The sequence below is a fragment of the Labeo rohita genome, chromosome 19, assembly GCF_022985175.1.
Source record: "Labeo rohita strain BAU-BD-2019 chromosome 19, IGBB_LRoh.1.0, whole genome shotgun sequence".
Lineage (NCBI taxonomy): Eukaryota > Metazoa > Chordata > Actinopteri > Cypriniformes > Cyprinidae > Labeo > Labeo rohita.
The window spans coordinates 11,536,997-11,559,638 of NC_066887.1; the positions used below are offsets into that span (position 1 = coordinate 11,536,997).

Here is a 22,642-nt window from a genome sequence, read left to right on the forward strand (position 1 = left end):
GAAAAAATAACAGAAACTTAAAGGTCTTCACAGCAACCTGTCAAAATAAAAGTTCAGTTTACCTTGAAACTGTGACAGAAATACATCACTTATGATAGTACAAGTACTACTAATACAATTATTATTAAAAAAAATTTTAAGGAATATTTGCCAGAATATATTAAAAATGTAGATACTCAACAATATTTCTGGAAAAAAATAAAAATAATAATAGTAAATTATTTTTTTTATAAAAATCAATTAATTAGAGATGCTTTTGATTATTATAATTTTATGAAACCATTAAATTGGAATCCAGAAAATGAATGGAAACAAAGCATTTGGTAAAAAATAAAATTAAATTTGAGGAAAAAAAATGCTGTGTAAATTGTGTATGTTTCATGATTTCAATTAATTAGATGTGCTTTCTGATTAATATTTTTTAATTTAACCATTAAAATAGAGTCTAGAAAAAATAAAACGGCAAAAATGTATTTGGAAAAAGAAAAAATTTCAAAGGGCCCTATACAGATTTTACAAGCATTATTTAATAGGATTATTATAGTTATTATACTGATTTCCTGTTTTATTATTTTGTTTTGTGTTTTGGTTTTCAGTTTTATTGTTCAGTAAATGTAATACAAGTTTCTATTTGTATTTGTATATTTTGTATTTTTATTTTTTTTTAACTGTACAGTCAAGTTTATAAAAATACGTTTCTGTTAATAAAAATATCCTTGATCTGAGTTGGCATCTTTGTTCTACATTTTGAGGCATTGTCTTTGTACAATGCCATTCAATTATTCAGCATGGATGCATTAAATTAATCAAATATGACATTTAAAGACATTTATAATGTTACAAAAATTAGATTTTAAATAAACACAGTTTTCTTTATTTATATCATTGAAGAATCCTGAAAAAGAAATATTTCTACAAAAAATATTCAGCAGCGTAACTGTTTTCTACATTCATAATAGTAAGAAATGCTTCTGAAACAGCAAATCAGCATATTAGAATGATTTCTGAAGGATCATGTGACACTGTAGACTGGAGTAATGATGCTAAAAAAAATTCAGCTTTGCATTGTAGGAATAAATTATATTTTAAAATATTTTGAAATTAAAAACAGTTATTTTAAATTGTTGTAATATTTCATAATATTAGTGTTACTACTGTATATTTAATGAAATAAATGCAGCCTTTGTGAGCATAAAGAGACTTCTTTCAAAAACATAAAATCAATATCCTACCGACCCCAAACCTTTGAATGGTAATGTATTTGATCCCATTAAAAGGAACATGCGACTTCTCATCATAATTCTCCTCACGTGTGACCTTTTCATGCTTTATATTATGATCGAGGGGCGACTTCATGCCCAGCTTGACCTGTCTTCATACTGAGAGGGCTTTTTGATATTAAATGTTCTGCTTGCTTTCTGAAATTGCATAAAAATACTAGGTCATTTCCATATTGTATTTGTCTAGTGGTTGTGTTCGGAGAGCATCAGAGTGAATCTCTCAGGTGATGTAATGTTATGTAAATGTGCGTAGTTCATCGTGATTGGTTAAGCTGTACCTGGTAGGCGTGGTCTGTGTGCACTAGGTAGAGTGCGCTGGGAGCGGAGCGGCTGAGAGGGGTGGTGGTGCTGTTCTCGCTCTTTGCTCCGTTTGTGCCATCCGGCGGTCTCTGCTCCAAACCCGGCGGGGGGGACAGCACAGACGGGGACACAGGAGACAGACTGCTCAAACCGTCCGCCACAGAGTCTGTGTTCAGCTTGATCTCAGTGTAGTAGAAATCCTCCTCTCCGTCACTGCACTCTGAGTCACAATTCCTCCTGAAGAGAGACAAAACATTGAAATATTTTAATGTTGACACTATGATTTGCTTTCATTTAATGTGCACAACTAATATAACTTCCATGTACCATACAGAACAACACTATAATAATTTACTGTCATATAAAGGCACATCACAGTAGTGTTGCACGATATAGTAGTAGTAGTACTACTACTACTAATAAAAATATTATTAAAACAACATTTAAGGAATATTTACCAGAAAAAAATATTTACCAGAATTTATTTACCAGAAAGTTGTAAATGCTCAACACAATATTTCTGAAAAAATAAATAAATAGCCTATAATAAATTAATTCTTTATCAAATCTAATTATCCTTTATAAATTTATTAGACATGCTTTTGATTATTAAAATTTAATGAAACAATTAACATAGAATCCAGAAAATGAATGGAAAACAGATTCACAAAATTTGAGAAAACTAATAAAACATATTTCATAGGGCCTTCTATGTTCTTATTATTACTAACAAAGATTAAATAACAAAAATGACTATGTCATGATACTAATTGTTGTTGTGAAAATGACTATATCATGAAATAAGATTTGGCTTTATCATTTAAGCTAACTTACCAATATAGCAAAGACCTCTACATACCTGTAGGCTCTGTAGTTGAATAACTATGATCTCCTTTTGAATCATCTGTTATACAATTACTTTTCCTGTTGTTGTATGTTTTTTTTTTGTTGTTTTTTTTCATAGTATCGGTTCAGTAGTAGTATTGTGATATTTTAGTCAGGTAACGTATCGAAGTCCAAATTTTGGTATTGTGACAACACTACATCACAGTATTTCAACACCAAATGTCCTTCCACTGAACCATATTTCAGAAAGATGAGATCTAGAAATCCTCCTGGTATCTCCCAGCAGTACTGACACTTGTGCGCTTTAATTAGACTTCAGCCGAGAGAAACATAAACCTTCCTTCACAATCATCTGGCGTTTGCTGTCATTACTTTGTGCCCAGCAGTAATAGTGTAAGCCTGGTGATAATCCTGCTGGAATTAGTCTCATGTTTTGACACTGAATCAGGAGCAGGCTGCAGTCTCTTATCTCTCACTATAGGCTATCCAGAGTTCACTGTGATGGATATCAGCCAAGAGATTGTGTAACACACAAACACGTGAATGGCTTTCTGTCTGATGAGAAACGTACTTTGGAAAAGTTTTGTTTTGTTTGTTTTTGGTTTTTTTGGTAATAAATGTAAATCTTAAAGATGTGTTTTTTTTTTTTATGTACATGCTGTATTGGGTTTATTTTGAGGTGCAAGCATGACTATAAAAATATCTCTGCAGATATACATTAAACATGATAAAAATCTGCCATAATTTAACATTTTTTCACATTTTATGGATTTAATTTTACATACTTGTAAATACACTACCATTTAACAGTTTGAGGTTTGTAAGATTTTTAAATGTTGCTAAAAAATGTCTCTTATGCTCACCTAGGCTACATTTATTTGATTAAAAATACAAAACAAACAAACAAACAAAAAAAAAACAGTTATATTGTGAAATATTAGTGAAATTTACAATAATTGTTTTCTATTATAATATATTTTAAAATGTAATTTATTCCTGTAATGGAAAGCTAAATTTTCAGCATCATTACTCCAGTCTTCAGTGATCCTTCAGAAATATGCTGATTTGTTGCTCAGGAAGCATTTTGTATTATTATTGAAAATGGTTGTGTTGCTTAATGTTTTTGTGGAAACCACAATATATGTATAGAAAAGTATGGAGATAGAATTGTTGCATAATTCCAAATAAATACTTTATGATCCACAAATAAATGTAAAGAGATGAAAAAAAAAAATTAAACATTAACAAATAAATAGAATGAGATCCACAAACAAATCTTAGAGTTTCACAAACATTAATTAAATTCACAAATAAATAAAATGAGATTTGCAAACAAAAAAAATATTCACAAATATCTTTTTATGTCACAAATACACCTTTGCCTGGCATTCATTTGTAAAGCGCATCCTGTGCATTTGTGGATTTTGAAACATTTCTAGCATCAAGATACTGACAAATCCACAAATGCATGGACTCAACCCACCGTCTACTCAAGCCAATCAGATAACAGCCACATTTTACTGACCAATCGTAGCATGTTCTCGCTATAGCCAATCACATTTTGCTTTACAGTCAGGGCGGGAGCAGATTTGTTACTTGTGGATCTCATTATATTTGCCAATTTGTTTAATTTTTGTTAATCTCTTTACATTTATTTGTGGACCATGATCTATTTCAGGGGTGGCGAACTCCGGTCCTGGAGAGCCACAGCCCTGCAGAGTTCAGCTCCAACCTTAATAAAAACTCACCTGCTTGTAGATTCCTAGTAACCCTTTAGACCTTGATTAGCTTGTTCAGGTGTGTTTGATTAGGGTTAAAGCAAAACTCTGCAGGGCTGCAGCTCTCCAGGACTGACGTTCGCCACCCCTGATCTATTTATTTGGAATTATACAACAATTCTATCTCCACAGAAAAGCATTTATATGGGTAGATGACAAATAGGCAGTAAAAATTGTTTTTTTCTAAAATAGCATTTTTTATGAAGAAATGCATATATTTATGTAGCGTAGATGTCTGATCTTTGAGAAAATATGAAGGGTCACTAACTTCAGCAATTCTTTCTTTTTTTTTTTTTTTTTTTTTTTTTTTTTTTTTACATTTTTACTGAACTGTACCATAAATTTGTCCTATGGTGTGACTGTGACATAGCAAAAATTATGGGAAAAAAACCCCTTAATATTATACAAATAGCATGAGAGAAATGTATCTTCATTGGTAGACAGTTATTTTCATATAGTGTTATTTATTTAATTTAAAAAAAATCCTCATGATTGTTGGACAATTTCAAGACAAACTTTGACAACAAGACAAACTTTGTCATCAATTCAAAACTGCTAAAAAGTATGAAATTGATCATAATGAGTGATATTTCTTTCTCCCCTATTGCAATACTCAACTGTTTTTTTTTTTGTTTTTTTTTTTTTTTTTTAGATATTTTGAGATAAAAGCAAATCTGTGGTTCTTTTATGTGTCACACCTTATAACATTGTCACACCATAGGTAGTTAATAAAGTATTTTAAGGAGAAAGAAAGTTTAATTTTGATACAAACAATATCAACATGTTTTTTAAACAAAACAAAATTTTCATTAACAAAATTTAGTCTCGCAGTCAATCAGTATGTTACTGAAACTCTTTTGTCCTCCCAGCTGCATGTGTGGCACTAAATATGATTGATTTATGATTGAAATGAATGAATTTTTTAAAACTACATGGCTACTCTTTTTAAGCCATCATTTTGATTTGTATTTACTTTCTGCATCGTTCTTTTAGGATCTCCTCCCTGCTTGTGGATCCCTGTTCACTTAACAGTTTCTGTCTATATTTCCATGTCCTGTCTCTTCCACTAATTTCTCTCCCTCAATTCTTTTTGTCTCAAAAACAAAGTATCACATTTTACATTTTTCAATGACACTTTATAACAGTTCAAGTTTTCTGCAAAAATGTCAAAAAAAATAAATGAATGTAATTTTTGTATTTAAGAACACTGAAAATGATTAAAAAAAAGAAGAAAACGGTGTTAAACAAATCTTATTTAATTATTAAAATGCTTTTTAAAGAGACCTTGTCACACCGGAGGACATTATCTGTCAAACCAAAGGACGTTTCAGCCTTTTGTGTCAATTAATGACCTTACTTTTCCGTGCGCTTAGCAAGACACATTTGCATAATTTTCCTTGATTGTGTAGTTTAACATACAGTTTTTAATTACAAAATATAATTTAGGGTTGTCACACCAAAGGACAACAAAACGTAACAAGTGGATAAGTGGATCCAAAAAAACAACAAAAAAAAAAACAATTCTGAGACAAAAATGTACCAAGTGCATATGACATAGGGTTGACAGGGGGCTTCAGTAACATGATCATGAATGGGGTCCTTCAACTAATTAAAGTGTTTCTGGAATTAGCCGATTTAAAATCGGGATATGGTGTCACACCAGAGGACATGGTCTTTAAAGACAAAATTAATCAAGTTCGTACGCTTTCAAAAATATATGGATGAGAAAAATGATTGACTTTTACGATTATGCTGAAGGTATTTATTAACATTTTTCTGCTTTCTTCTTAATTTACAAAAGTTGTAATTTATTGGAACATGCTTGAGACAGTCACACCATAGGACAATTTTAAGATTTTGCTCAAAAATGTAAAAGGAAAAAAACAAAAAAAAACATCAAATAACACTGCTTTTATAACAACAGGTCCACGTAGAACAAAGACATGTTTAACAATTTACTGCTATTTGTAAATAATGACAATAATAATTATATTCATTTCTATCTTGTAGGATAGTGAAAATGACACGTCACGTCCACAATCCATATATATATATATATATATATATATATAAATAAATAAATGTGTATGTATGTATGTCTTTACTGATACATTTGATCAATTTAATACATCTTTGCTGAAAAAAAATAATACTGACCCCAAATATTTGAATGGTAGTGTAACAAACAACCTTCTCATCCAAAGTTTATATTAGCGTTAATGCACAAGGCATATAAAGGAAGCATATTTGTGCTGAGAATAATATGACTTCATTTAAATATGATGCAGTGCTATTTCATCGCATTCAATGCCTGGTTAAAATGTATTGTATTGTTAGTCAGTAACACACTTTTTTTGTCGTGATACCACAGGTGCCTTACCCCAGATGGACGGTTCGAATGTGCCTCTGTATCCCGGCGGCTGTGCTCAAGACCTTTCCACAGTTCTTCCAGAGACACTTGAACATCACCTTCATGGAGTTCTGTCAGGGACACAGGTGCACAGTGAGTACACTAATCCACATCAATCGGCAGCCCTCTTGTCCCCAGCATTCAAAACACTCACAAAGGACTGACACGGGGGGATGCAAGAAGTGCGAGCGGAGCCCAGAGCCTCAGCAGGGCGCCCACCTTTAGACGTCTCTCTTGCTTTATTCTGCGGCTGGTAATTGGTCTGCATTGAGAGCGACACTATAGTGCAGTCTTTCAAAAGCTCATGTCATCTTTCACAGAATGTGTCTGCACTAATTACACAATTGTCATTTGAGAGCCGCGGCTCCCGTGTCAAAACTGCACCCGGGTTGAAAGCACAAGTGAGCATAAGTGAAGATGAAAGTCGTAATACTTCAATCTCTCGACATATGCTATTATTCCAGTGGCGTGTGGTACGTTTGTTTACCATTGTCATGACGCTAATTTAATTTTCACTAGATAGCCATTGTGTTGGCCTGGCAAACAAAGCAGATTTTTCCCGCTTAATCGGTTCGTCATGTCCCTGGATGACAACAGTGCCGCAATTCCCAGTGCTATAAACCAGCTACTAATTAATAACAGTTCAAACTGGCTGGTGTCCTCGTGTTGAAGTCAACTCTCTAGAAGGCAGCTGAAGGTCAAAGCCAAAAGCTTTGCCATTTTTCTTCTTTTAGGAAAGGCTCTTTAGAAGACGCTGCCAGGAAAGACACTGAGATATGACTGACTGATGAGTTGGGAGGCAGCTAATGATTCCACAGCAATTCCTAGAAATTATTTTAAAAGGAACTGCACTTCTTTATCAACAGCGATATATTTGTAAAATAATGTACCATGAAACACAGTTCCTTGGAGTGTTGTGTAAATGCCATAGTAAATAAATGATTCACCATCGTATTACCATGTTTTACAGACTTTGGAGTATCGCCACCTGTCAGCATACAAAGTACATTATATATATTTTTTTTTATTCTAGGAAATAAAACTCAGCTAAATATTTGTAACAAGTAGTTATTATTTGTCTATAATATGTCCATGAAATGCATACTGTACATAATAGTAGTGATAATGAAAACAGGGCACCGACAAGCACTGGCATTGCTGTTGTCCCTTGAATCCTAAGCTGGAGAGACAATAACAGAGATAAAGAAGGTCTATTCATTCCCACAAATGAGGGAAGACTGACAGAATCTGGGATGCACCTGACACGAGCCTGACGAACTGGAAGATAAAGTAGATTGGTGCCTGCGAGCAGCCTAGTGCATTGGTAACTTATCTTCGTAAAGACAAGTAAATTGCCTCTCTACACAGCATCATCATGTCTGGTAACGACACCTCCAAATGAGCCACATCCTAGAGAGGACAGTATGTTATTAAAAGTGAAGAAATATGTGCCTACGACTTCTCAAGTAATCTGTCTGCAGGGCTAATATAAGACCACGTATAAATCACTTTTAAACATCTTTCTATAAATTCAGGAAATAGTCATGTCACATACAGGAATAAAATACAAATTACATAGCTGTCAATCAGTTAAAATAATCTAATCATGATTCAGCTCTCATACTGCATATTTTTTCAACTGCCTTGAAATACACAGGTAAAATGCAGTGAACAAAGAGGTTTTTGCAGTCATTGGTGGCTGCAGTTGTTCAAGGAGAAGTTCACTTCCAGAACAATAATTTACAGATAATGTACCCCCTTGTTATCCAAGATGTTCATGTCTTTTTTTCTTCAGTCGTAAAGAAATTATGTTTTTTGAGGAAAACATTTCAGGATTTTTCTCCATATAATGGACTGATATGGTGCCCCGATTTTGAACTTTCAAAATGCAGTTTAAATGCAGCTTCAAACGATCCCAAATGCGGTAGTAAATGATCCCAGCCGAGGACAAAGGGTCTTATCTAGCGAAACGATTGGTTATTTTCATTAAAAATATACAGTTTAAATACTTTTTAATCTCAAACGCTCGTCTTGTCTTGCTCTGCCTGAACTCTGTGTATTCTGGCTCAAGACAGTTAGGGTATGTCGAAAAACTCCAATTGTATTTTCTCCCTCAACTTCAAAAATCATTTCAAAATCATCGTACATCACTGCAAAAGTACCGGCCCAGTCTATGCAAAGTGAACATGCAAAGATGATCAAACACCCTCAACAAAATAGGTAAAACAGCGAAGTTGAGGGAGAACATGAGATGGGAATTTTTCGACATACCCCAACTGTCATAAACTGGAAAAAAACAGTTCAGGCAGAGTAAGATAAGATGAGCGTTTGACATTAAAAAGTATATAAATTGTATTATTAGGGGTGAGTACATTATCCGTCAATTTTTGTTCTGGAAGTGGACTTTCCTTTCAGTTAGGGCTGGAAGGTTGTTGTATCATAACCGTTAAATCAGGGGTCGAATGATAAGCGTTTTTCAGGGCCGATACCGATTATTACAGATCAAGTATAATAACCGATATTTTTAACCAATATACATGTCTGGTGCAAAAATTTAAATTCATGTCAAAATTAGGAATAACAAGGGCTCTGACAAAAACTTTCTTTAAATGCTTTTAAATTAATTTTTCAGCAAACTGGTTTTGAAAATGAACAATACCAATAACCATAAAAATGCTTCATATCGGCACTGACAATCGGTCGACGCTTACATTAATTGAAATGCATAGTATGGGTCCTGAAGGTTCTGTATATAATTTAAATTCTAAATGAACTGGAATTAATCAAATTAACTGAATTGCTTACATTAACTTTAGCACCTTTACAGAAAATTCACACACATACACAGTTGCCATAAATTGCAAAGGTTGAAAGACATTAACTCGACTGAAGCTATATTTTGCTGACACCAATAACTTAAGTTTAAAATCTAGGGATGCATGATATTTGATTGTTGCTAAAAAAAATTCTGATATGCTGATCTTTTTTTTAACTCATTTTGGCCGATAACTATGTCGATATTTCCTTTTGTTTGAAAACAACACCAAGTCTCTCCTGTGCAGAAATTATAAATAAATAATTTTTAATTTTGGCTAGTTTTTAACAAGAACTTATTTGTTAGAATTAAATAAACAATAACTAAGTTCTTTTATAATGACAGTACATTGAAGCTTTGAAAATAACTATAAATAAACTATATATCAATTGCTGCATTTCTTTTCCAGAAAAATGCAGTGGTAACCTTTACCTCTGTTTTATTTTAAGATTTAACATTTGTTGGTGGTCTAACGCAAAAGAGTCATAATTCTGAAAATCTTTTGGAGCTATATATAACATATTATACATTAATAAATAAAACAGTATATATAAAATTATTCTATTTACAAGTGTCATGTGTGTGTTTTTTTTTTTTTTTTAATTCATGTAAGCTATAGCTTCTGATCTTTAAACCAAAACATACTCATGATTTTTATCAATTACTGCTTTATTTAAACAGAAATACAGTCTAAAATGTTATTTGTGTATTTTACTTTCATTTTATTAGAAGTAGGCCAACAGCGTACCCTACAGAATTAAAACTCCTTAACGAACGGGCATTAGAACCCGGGGGAGGCTGCCACTGTTTGCTCAATCACACATCGAACATGCCATTCTGTAAGTTTATTCTCAAATTAAATGCAGCGATCCAAAACAATGAATCTAATTATCATTCAGGCAAAACTTTGCTTCAAGGAGGAGCCACACTGCTGATGCAATATAATCGCTAGCACACCCTGAGCACATTTGAGTTATTCCTCTTATCGGCAAGACATATCGCCGTAATTTTACGTATCTGTGATATTTACATTCAAAGCCATTATCGTCTGATTTGAATCAGCCAATCATTTTAAAATGAATATACTGAATATGTCAAAAAAATGTCCTTATTCTAAAGGAGTACAAAATGAATGAAATTCTAGGTTGTAGTTTGTGCAACCAAAACCTGTTTATATATATTATATATATAGTATTATTATACTATAATACTAGTACTTATTTTTACAAATATTCAATATTTGCAAAAGTTGTTTTTAGTACAGATGCATATGCAAATCAACCTCTAGTATTCAGCAATCACATACGAGTCTTTGTCTCACTTTAAATTGCATTTAAATTTCACTTCAAGGATCACAAACCCTGCCAGGAACATGGGCGGCAGGGTGGCTACGGATTTTTTGTGCTGCTAGTTGTAAATCTATTACCCCCCTTTATCCATTATTCCTATAGCAATGTTTAACTAAGTTACGCCTGATCAAATCTCCCTAAGTGAAGGTGAGATGACGGCAGCTCACCTTGCGTTTGCGGGGGATGGGTTCGTCAAACAGCAAGCTGTTCCCATCATGCTCATCGATGTTGTCGTCTGGTGGGCCCGTGAGGCTGGGCATCCGGAAGGGTTTGAAGCTGTCAGCGGACAGGGGTGGGGACGGTGTGGACGGGTTGGACTGGTCACTGGGCGCACTCCAACTCCAGTATCCACTGCTGCTGTAGCTGGATGGAGTAAAGCCTCCGTCCTTCCATGAGCCGTTTAGACCCTCTGTGTAGCGAGAATGGGATATGTTAAGTGCAGTAATTACCATCATCCCGACATATATACTGCTTTATAATACACTAAACTTTCAATTAAGTGTAATGAAGAGTGAAAAAGACATAAACGTCATGCTAGTTTATGAAACCCTCAGTGCGCAGCGGTGCTTTAACACACTGTAATAACAGAAAGTTAAAGTCCTAATTATATTACATAAAAGCCACAATTATAGTACTCCATTAAAGCACTTCAGAAGTTACAACATTACTCACCCTCATGTTGTTCCAAACCCGTATGACCTTCATTTTTCAGAACACAAATTAAGATATTTTTGATGAAATCCAAGAGATTTCTGACCCTGCATAGAAATGCAACCGACATGTTCAAGACCCAGAAAGGTAGTAAGGACATTGATAAAATAGTCCATGTGACATAAGTGGTTCAACCGTAATATTATAAAGCTACAAGAAGTACATGTCTCATGGACACGTCAAAGACTGACACAGAAGAGAAGAAAAGTTATTTTTGTTTTCTTTGTGCACAGAAAGTATTCTCATAGCTTCATAACATTACGGTTGAACCACTGATGTCACATGGACTATTTTAACGACGTCCTTACTACTTTTCTGGGCCTGGTAGGTGTGTTGCTGTCTACAGAGGGTCAGAAAGCTCTCGGATTTCATCAAAAATATCTTAATTTGTGTTCCAAAGATAAATAAAGGTCTTATGGGTTAGGAACGACATAAGAGTGAGCAATTAATGACAGAATTTGCAAGTCTTAAAGGTACGGTATCAAAAAGTATTCCATGTAGGAGGTCAGAGAGAGGGTATAAATGGCCGTTTAAAATAAATTATGGCTGTTTTAGTGCAAGACACTTTTACTAACGTTAAAAAGTACTTTTGGGAACAAAATGCTACAGAAGTGTAGAATATGGCGCCTTTAAATTATTAGTAGCTGACAGCTTTAAGACAAGACTGCGAAAGTCAGTCTCATGACAGCTGAAGTAATGCACTACCATCTCATGTGACAGTTTTTCATGCACATGTAACTATGAAAACAGGAAATAGCTGAGTGAAAAGCAAGCTGTTTCTGCAGCTCAAAGCAGACAGTGTGAAAAAGTCTTCACGAGGGCTGAGATCACATTGTGGTTGTGATCTAAAGTTACTCACCGCTGACTTTTACAGGAGGGCTCCGCACCAGAGGACTAGTGGACAGGCTGGTCAACACCATGGCAGCCGTCACTTTGTCCATGTCCACCTCCTCCTCTGATTTTCTGGAAGAGCAAGAAATGTTTTTAATATCACCATGAACTTAAGTCTTATTTGTGTGATCCATCCCATTCAAAACCTGACGATCACAAGATCACAACAATTAGTAAACATCAATGAACAAAACAATTTCTTAAAGAGTTCCATTTTTTCCCCCTCATTTGAGATGCTGTTTCACTCATATATACACATGACAATAGATAAAACACGTTTTTGCAATTCAGTCAAAGATTTGCCTAATTTTCAAGGAATTATTAGTCACATGGCATTAACGGGTCAAGTGATTGTTTTAAACCAACATGGCTGCATGTACAAAGATGTTTATTTGAAAATCTGGGTAGGATATAGGCAAAGCTAACAAGCTAATCAGCTAGCTGTATGCTTAGTGTCATTTGTAGCTTAGTTTATATACTATTATTCATAACATTTAAAAAGACTCACTAAATAGAGTATGTCTATTAAAAGGTCTTGCCACCAATCCACTGACCAATGACGACCACTCATGCCACCAGGGCTCCTGAGATGAATGCGAATGCTAATGGTTAGCTCTCTCCAGGTATTATAGACTGCCTTGATCCTGGCCACAAAAATGCTATTACAAACATGTTGCTCTGAGCTTCCATGGCAGCTGCTGCATTCATTGTTGTGGGATCACCTGCACGGCATACCTATGATGGACAGAACAGGAACATCTGTCCTGACAGATGACTCTCATCACTCACAAATGAAGTGTACACGTCTCTTTACGATAGCATGATGGCATATGATAATATCTCAACGCAACCTGTTCCGCAATGGGAACGGACCGACTGATCTTGCGGCATATACAAGTTTGTAAACAACAAAAGAAGGCTGTTTTTATATAGCAAAGGACATCTGTAAAATCTCAAACGCCTATTTTGTGCCTGTGATTGAAGGATGGACGATGAATGCGTTGACGTGTGGAAGGAGTAATAAATCTTCTTATCTGTCAGCTCATACTCTCCTGGGAAAACCTGAGCCGCCCTGCCAAAGGCGCAGCATGAAATCTCATAAGAGAGAGAGACAGAGAAAGCGAGAGACCTCTGGTTGACAGAGAAGCCCGGGACCTCCATTAGAGATAGGCCTAATTTATGTTTCTCATGCAGCGAGAATGATGTCATTACGGCTTTCGGATAAATCACGATAGGCTGACATCCTCTTCCGATGCCGCTTTTCCCAAGACCCTACTATTAGAGGTACTTCCTGGTCACCTTGGGAGAGCGCGGTGGGCTTGATGGAGCTTTCCAGATAATGCCACGCTGGTGCTCCTGGACGGCGGCTAATTAAGAGCTTTAATATCTCTCATCCAATGGAATATTGTAAATTTCAAAAAACGCATTAGATCCTGTGTAATTAACATGTGATATATTGCCAGTCTTGAACAAGAAGGGATCTCTGAAGTCCCAAATCACATGAGTCATTAGTGTCTTTATCAAGCCACACGAGCGAAGCTGGGTGCACGTTTATGAATGGTAATTAAACGAGGTGTGCGATACATACAGTTGCAAAACTTGAATTTGACAGGAGACAAAGTGGCGTCTTTAGTTGCGCATCTACACTGTTTACATTATTTGCCCTCTATGACCTATTCTATATAAACTCTATATGAGGGTCGCTTCATATAGCATAGTGATTTCTAAAATAACATTTGCAAATGCATTGTGGGATCTTGGGATGGATTAAAATGATCAAGTGGTCATCCATCAAACAGTTAGCAGATTAGTGACTGGGGGCATAGGACCCATCAAGAGGCCACAAGGGGGTGCTTGGGGGTCCACCCAAAATTTAAGAGAAGAAAACCCTACAGAATGCATCTTTTGGTTTAAAAAAAGTCTAAATACTACCTTAAAGGCAGAAAATGTACGATTTTTTAATTAAAATATCCAAAAAACACTAAAACAGGGTTATACATTTCTCTGACTTGAGTACTTATGTTATCCCAATTTTTTTTTCGAAGAATGTTTAAATTCAGAGAAATAAACAATTTTAAGTCCCGTCAAGTCCTGTTGGATTGCATTGGCTGTGAGGATGAAGACAACAACCCCCCCATGATTCCACACTCAATCACGGCATCATCAGACTATGCCTTTGTTTCAAAGGGGCAAAGTGGCCAGAAAGAAATGTAAATTTTAAAGAAATACGTCAGATGGATTTAGAGGCTTTTGCATCGGAACTCTTATCTATATTCCATCTAAATTCCATATATCTTATTCCATCTAAAAATTATAGCCATTTTAGTAAAAGTGGCCCTGCCCCTTTCAAATGTTTTGACGTCCCTTTGCGACAGTGAGTTGAAATTTCAACTTTTTTGTTAATTAATGATATTCACCCTCCAGAGAATCTTCTGTACTGGTTTGGTTCCAATCAGGTGAAAAACCTATGACTAGTTCACAAAAGTAGGATTTTCAAAAAATCCAAAATACCAGAAAATTCTGCAGTGTGACGATCGGATCCGAGACATAAATGTTATCAGGTGGGAGCAAATGATTCCAACAATATAAGACACCTGAGTCTGCGACAGACGTCTTAGGAGTTATGACTAATTTCATACTTTTGATCACTGTAGCGCCCCCATCAGGCCAGTTGGGGCAAGCCTTAGTGACAGTGTAGGCACCGCGAGTAATACCATCCCTCCAAGTTTTAAGTCTGTATGACTTGCCTAATCAGTTTATGTGGCAATTGCTGATCCTTAGCCATTATAACAATTACAACGCGGTTAAACCCCTATTTATTTATACTTGAATAACTTTGACCTTAGTATAAAGACAATTAAAAATATCCATATTAATTGTTTAAAAACTTACTTTGGGCTTAGTACAGTGACTATAAAAAAGTGTATTATTTATTTTTAGATAATTTTTGCAGCATGTCCTGTGTGAACGCCCTTAAGAAACATGTCTGATCAGTCAGTGGTGGCCATGACCATAAACCAGCCTAATTACACAGGGCTTCTGAGTAGTCGATTATGAAAAGATGCAATTTTGCACATCTCTAATCATGGCCTCTTCCCATCCTCACTGGAACATCTCCAACTATGAAGCTGGAAAAACACATTATGGGAGTTACTGTTCTCAAATAGAGAAGAACAGACAAGCAGATGCTCTGCTGTGAACTAAGCCAGTGCTGCATCTAATTTGCTATTGGCTCACTCTCATCTTCCATCTTGGTTGACATCTTTAGTTTTCTCAATGGGAGCGGAACAATGATAATCATGCTCTTTCTGCACATTTCCAATCGGGCAGGTATAAATTAATGACCGTGTTACAGAAATGAGCTTGGGTATGAATTACCCAGATCTAAGAGCCATTAATGCCCAGTAATTCTTCCCGTGGCCAACCTCATTTGCAGGAAACCAAACGTCAATGAGTTTTTTTTTGGTCATGAGGGTAAATGGGCGAGATGGCCGCCAGCCAGAAGGGGGAGGCAGTTCACAGACATCTGTTGTGATTCAACGGACAGATGTGCCAACTTTTTGTAGCCGTCCAATCTCGCAAGACAAATGAGAGAGCGGGTGGCTCGAGAAAGGCTATCCTACGTACCTTCAGACATCTGGACCTTTGTGTTTAATGAGTCCATCAAGGAGGCCTGCGCCCACATTGGCAGAAAACTGAAAAGATGTTTCCAGTTTCAAAAATAACGGGAGATTATGGAAACTGATTGGATTACAGTCGTTTTCCAAACCCAGGGTGTTTAACGTGGGCTCATTCTGACCTTGCAACGGTGGCACAAAAACCGTTTGAAAAAACAACAGTGTCACTTTAGCTTACCAAAACGATCCAAAACAAACTGCACTCCATTCAGAATTCAGAGAGCATTTTAGCATCAGTAAACACTGATAAGTGTGAAATAACACAGGGGAAGTCAGGGGAATTCCCCGAAAAACCCAACCACGCAGCTCCTCCCCTGCTGCCCTCCCCTTCCCGTTCAATTTTTAAAGCTAGAGCAGGAGGGAGTGGAGCGATGTCTTTGAAGTTGGCTCGAGCTGGGCCGTCCATCGTTTATTACAGTCACTAGTGTATGACGCTCATTTCCTTCTGAATAACGGGCAATAAATCAGATGCCTCAAGCCTCCCTGCGTGCTGTTATCACTGGCATCCACATAAAAATCTGCATGCGACACACGACAAATATGCATGAGAGACGTTGAGCCATTATAAACGTTAACCTGCTGTAAACATGTAGCATTGTGGCTACGACCTCTGACTGTCAGATACTAATCGGATGCGGTCGCAGACCGAGCCCTCCGCGTTTATCTATGGCCTTGTCCAGATCCAATCAGCGTCACATACCGTTAAGAGATAAAATAGCGGCAGCTTATATGGGCTGCTTTCTTTCAATTTCCTATGTAATATCATTACAGTGCAGGGCTGGGTGGTTTGACTGTATATATTGATGGTACACATATAATGTGCTGTACAGTTTATACCTGCAGTGTGATTTTAAAAAAATACACCAAGCAGAAAACTGTAGTGTGCAAACTGTGTTGCTGATGGGATCCAATGCAGACAGCTTCACTGACTATAATAGAGCGATTTAGGCTTTGTTCATGGGTACTGAGCAATGATGCAACTTGGTGCAGCAAAATAGAACTAGATTTGTAATGTATTTGTTATGTATTACTGCCTCCTTTTTTACTTGTGTTATGTAATGTGAAGCTGTTTTTGTACTGGTGGGTTATTAATATTCTTACCATTCAGGCTATCAAAGGGGCAAATATCTTTCCTTTTTAAAGTGTTTTAAATTACTAGATTACTGAAAAAAAAACAGATGGTTGCATGGTTATTTTCAGGTCCAGTAGAGAAATAAAATGTCATGTATGGACCTTTATCACACTTCCACGTTTGAAAAGCAGAAGTTTCAAATAGTAGCATAGAAAAAAAAATTCAGCATAGATAAATCTTCTGAAAAAAACCAAACTCAGTGTATAATCATTAATTAAATATTGTGAAACCAAGGAAAATAGCTTTATGATATCCCGACATATATTTTGTGACTTAAAGGGGAGAGTGCAAGCCATAATGTATGTGTATGCGCAGCACTTCAGAGTCTGACCACATTATGCTATTACAAAACTGCAAGAAAAAAATACAAACAGCATTTCACATTAAAGAGCATGTCAATTAGCCAAAGCTTAAAATATTAATTACGACTAAAGACTGTTCTGAATGATTAAATTAAAGGTTCAGTTGGAAACGTATATTGAACAATAATGCTAATTTTTCATGCACTTACTTTAAGATGTAATCCTGAATAATTACATCTAATTAAAGTCATTCGAATAAACAAATATTTCCAGCCCACAGACGATTATTCCAAAACAATATTGATCATCATAAATGAGTCATATCCTCCGGTTTGAGTGCGTTTTTTGAATAGCATTATAATTTATACAAAAATGGGAGGTAAATCATAATAAATATACTGCAAGAATAAACAAAATAATATTAAAAATAAATGGGAGTCACTCCAATTATTTCTCTAATTTGAGCAGCGTGCTGCTATTCATTTAATGTCATGACGGGTAACAGTGGCAGCGCTGACAATGGCGTCGATCAGATAAAGTTACACATTAAGATGAAGGATGACATACATAGTAAGGTGTCAGTAAAAAATAAAGAGTTTTGCATATTGCTGTTTATTGCAAAGTAGATCTGAATTTGTTTAATTTTCCTCACTAAACTGGCCTCTGTTCATTGACAATAACACAGGCGGAAATTCCTTTGCGCTACTATTCGAAGCCGGATGTGATGACACGTGGACTGTGATAAAGGTCTATTCCTGTGTGATGTGATGCAAAGATACTTTTTCAACATTATTACACAAGTTTTTAGTGTCACACGATCCTTCAGAAATCATCTGCTAAATATATTTTCTTTGAATAGATGGTTCAAAAGTAGAGCATTTATTTTAACAGCATTTTTGTAATAAGAAACGTCTTTACTGTCACATTTGATCATTCTTATGTCAGTCTACAATTGATCAATCTACAGAACGTCCAGGAGTAACTGTGCTTCTGAGGAGGAAATGTATACAAAAACTAATTTTAACTTATTATTTAACAGATATTAAGTAAATAAAGTAAATCTGGTGATTAGGGGTGGGCGATATACTGGTAGACATGATTACCTGGTAGAAATTTGTCAACCGGTAGAGATTTTGGACTATCATCTCTTTTAAAGTGATTTTAAGTTTTAAAATCTTTACATTTTGAAATCATTTTTAGCAGTTTTTTTTATTTGAATATAGTTATGAATGTAATTTATTCCTGTGAATTCAAAGCTGAATTTTTAGCATCATTACTCCAGTCACATGATCTTCAGAAATCATTCCAGTATTTTGATTTGCTGCTCAGAAAACATTTATTATTATTATTATTATTATTATGTTGAAAGCAGCTGAGTAATATTTTTTAGGCTTCTTTGATGAATAGAAAGTTCAGAAGAACAGCATTTATCTGAAATAGAAATCTTTTTGTAACATTATAAATGTCTTTATCACTTTTGATTAATTTAAACCTTAAACCTTATTTAGCAAATCCTTGCTAAATAAAAGTATTAATTTCTATAAACAAAAAAAAAAACAAATTAAAATGACTTTTGAATGGTATAGTGTATCATGTTACAAAAGCTTTTTATTTCAGATAAATGCTGATATTTGGATCTCTCTATTCAAAGAATCCTGAAAAAATGTACTCAACTGATTTAAATATTGATAATAATAATAATAATAATAAAATGCATTTCTTGAACAGCAAATCAGCATATTACAATGATTTCTGAAGGATCATGTGACACTGAGGGCTGGAGTAATAATACTGAAAAGGTAGCTTTAATCACAGAAATAAATTACATTTTAAAATATATTCGAATAGAAAGCAGTTATTTTAAATAGTAAAACTATTTCAAAATTTTACTGTTTTTGCTGTACTTTGGCTCAAATAAATGCAGGCTTGATGAGCAGAAGAGACTTCTTTAAAAAAAACATTAAAAATCATACAGTTTAAAAACATATGACTGGTAGTGTATTTCTATATAGAAACCACTTCTAAACAGCACATAACAAACAGAACAAACAGTGGTTGATCACTTCAGACAACCTCTTCCTGTCAAAGTTAACAGCTCTTGGCAAAGAATATGCTCTGAACGGCAACAAACAGTATTCTTACAGTTAAGAGTCAGACTATACTTTTTTTTTTTTTCTTTGAATAAAGGTTTTTATTGGCATTGGTGCTTTCATGAAAAACCTTTAATATCTATGAAATCTTTCCATTGCACAAATGTTCTTCAGATTATTAAAATGTTAAAAAAAAAAAAAAGTGTCCTTGGAACAGAACTGTTCCCGGAAAGGTTGGCTCTTCTAAGGCATCGCTGCAAAATCCCCCTTTTGGAACCATTTTTTTTTTAAGAGTGTACACAAGACCCTATCAATCCAATAAACTTCAGAAAACCTCTCGAGTCTGCTCCACCCATAGGACCGATCCAGGACTGTTTCCAGTTTTGATAACAACCGTATCTACTGCATGCTCTACCATTATGCTCTAACTGTTCTGGAAATCTCCCTCTTTTTCTCTCATTGGAAAAGCAAACTTGCAAAGCGCTCTGGAGCGAGAGACATTAACCTTGGCCACCTGAGAGAGATACACACAAATTATCTCTTCTTTAATTTGATTAAAGCAAAGATTAATCCATTCATCATCTATTAGTTTGTATCATTACAGGTCGAGCGTGCCGTCGACACCGAGGGCACAAACACTCGCACGTTCTTTGTTCTCGATGCCACGCTCGTTTCATCTCGCCCCCTCCGCCTCAGCTCTCCTCACGCCCGCAGGCTGAGCGCTCGCGCGGGATACGCTGAATGTGTGGGCTGCGCCGGGCTCTGGGGCCCGAGGGGGGTACTGTCGGTCAACACGGGGATGCTCGAGGCGCTCCAGAAATCACAGTGGTTGGCATCGGACCAAAGCCAGCCTCCTCTTACCTCACACACACGGTCCAGCTCCCTGTAGTACGGATAAACATTGTGCCTGTGAAGCCTGGCCCGCGGCCAGACGTGAAGCTGGAGTCGCACAATGATTTCCCTTAATACTGGACAGCCTTGTTTACTTGCTAATCTACACACAGACAAAATACAGCGCGGCGTTTCGGCTACATTGGCCGCTCGTATGCCATTTATAGCCTCCCCTGCCCCCATCCTGCACGCTTGGGTCGAGTTTTTACAGTTCCCTGCAGTGTTCATGAGCGTTCCTCGATGTGAGGAGGGTAAACACGCTCACAAAGAGGGAGATTTCCACATTCCTGTTAAACATGGGCTGTGTAAGAGCTGAGGTATTTACGGTCAACGTCGACTTCGGATAGCGCTCGTTTTCAACAGTAGGACCAGATCGTATTTGTCAAGGAAAAGAGAAAAGAAGGCTTTATCTGACTTTGTCACACAGTGCAGCTGTAAAAGAGCCCACATGAAAGAAAGAATAGGAGAAAAATCCCACTCATTCATGCTGTCGGGTAGAAAATATGACAAGTATGCCTGATACGACAAGCTTCTTACAAGCACGTCAAAGAAAAATGGCAGGCTCCCGCTGCAGGTGAACATCTTTGTTCTGAACTGTGTGTATCAGTGTTTTCCCTTTGTCGTCTTACAGTATGTGCCTTCACAGACCAAATACCCCTTCAAACTGTGTTCAGTTTTACTGAATATCATTTGGCATTATCATTAGTTATGGCTGTCACATGAAACCTTGGCTGATGATAAAACGCCATTTAAAGAATATTTCTTCACATTAGACCTGGAATCCAACATTATTATTAAATGACTGATGGACTTATTTTGTGATAAAATATTTAAAATGTATATAAAATGCATATAAAATGTTTATGTGTGTAAATACGATTATTATGACTGTATTCCAAATATAAGTAACTAATAATAATAATAATACATTTTTAATCATTTAATTATTAAAAAATAATTACAAATAACAAAACCTTTTTGTTATAAAATAATGTCATTAAAAAAATGTTTCAACATGTAATGGCCAAAAACATTTTCCATTATGCTGTTTTATTTTTAATACTACTCAATAATCCTAATCATAATAATGATAATAAATTCATTTTCATATGTAGTTTAAAGGTGGTCTAACCTGTTATAACAAAAAATGCAAACTATTATATTAACATTTACAATTATTGTTTTATTATAAATTACTAGATTATAATCAAATAACAATAATAATAATAATAATAATAATAATAATAATAATAATAAACAACAACAACAACAACAACAATACATTCCACAATGATTAAAAATACATTTTAATCATTTAATTACTAAAAATAATAATTACAAATAACACAACCTTTTTTTGTTATAAAATAGTGTCATTTAAAGATGGTTTATAATGATAATAAATTCATTTTCATGTCATTTAAAGATGGTTCAATCTGTAATAACTAAAACTATTATATTAAACTATTATAATAAAATAAATACAATTATTGTTTTATTATAAAATACTAGAATATTATCTAATAATAATAATAATAATAATAATAATAATAACAATAATAAAATAAAAATAAATGTTTAATAATGAAATTATTAATAATAATAAATTACAAATAACCTTTTAAGAATGTCATTTATAGATGGTACAACTTGTAATGTCCCAAAACATTTGCTGTTATGCTATTTTATAAAAAATACAATAATTTTTTTTTTTACTATAAATATTAGAATACTACTCAATAATTGTAATCATAATAATGATACTGACAAATTCGTTTTCATATGTCATTTAAAGTTGGTCCAACCTGTAATAACAAAAAATGCAAACTATTATATGAAAATATTTTTTTATTATAAAATACCAGAATATGATATAATAATAATAATAATAATAATAATACATTTTAAATTATTTAATTATTAAAAATAATAAATTACAAATAACAAAACATTTTTTGTTATAAAATGTCATTTAAAGATCCAAAATGTCATTTAAAGTCCAACCTGTAAAAAACATTTTGGCCAAAAACATTTGCTATTATGCCATTTTATGTATTTTAAAAAATACCATTTTTATTTTTTATTATGAATATTAGAATACCACTCAATAATCACAATCATAATAATACTGATAATAAATTCCCTATCATGTCATTTAAAGATGGTCCAA

The 22,642-nt window shown here is 34.7% G+C and overlaps 1 protein-coding gene across 3 annotated transcripts in view; it reads right to left on the reverse strand.

Annotated features, from left to right (window-relative positions):
• znf704 (zinc finger protein 704) overlaps window positions 1-22,642 on the reverse strand; it is a 70,387-nt gene that overhangs the window by 12,024 nt on the left and 35,721 nt on the right. For all 3 annotated transcript variants that reach the window (XM_051136440.1, XM_051136439.1, XM_051136438.1), the window contains exons 3-6: window positions 12,349-12,452; window positions 10,946-11,187; window positions 6,585-6,685; window positions 1,559-1,817 (exon numbers count right to left, since the gene is read on the reverse strand). In XM_051136440.1, coding sequence (XP_050992397.1) covers window positions 1,559-1,817; window positions 6,585-6,685; window positions 10,946-11,187; window positions 12,349-12,452 — 706 coding nt within the window. The remainder of the gene's footprint in view (window positions 1-1,558; window positions 1,818-6,584; window positions 6,686-10,945; window positions 11,188-12,348; window positions 12,453-22,642) is intronic.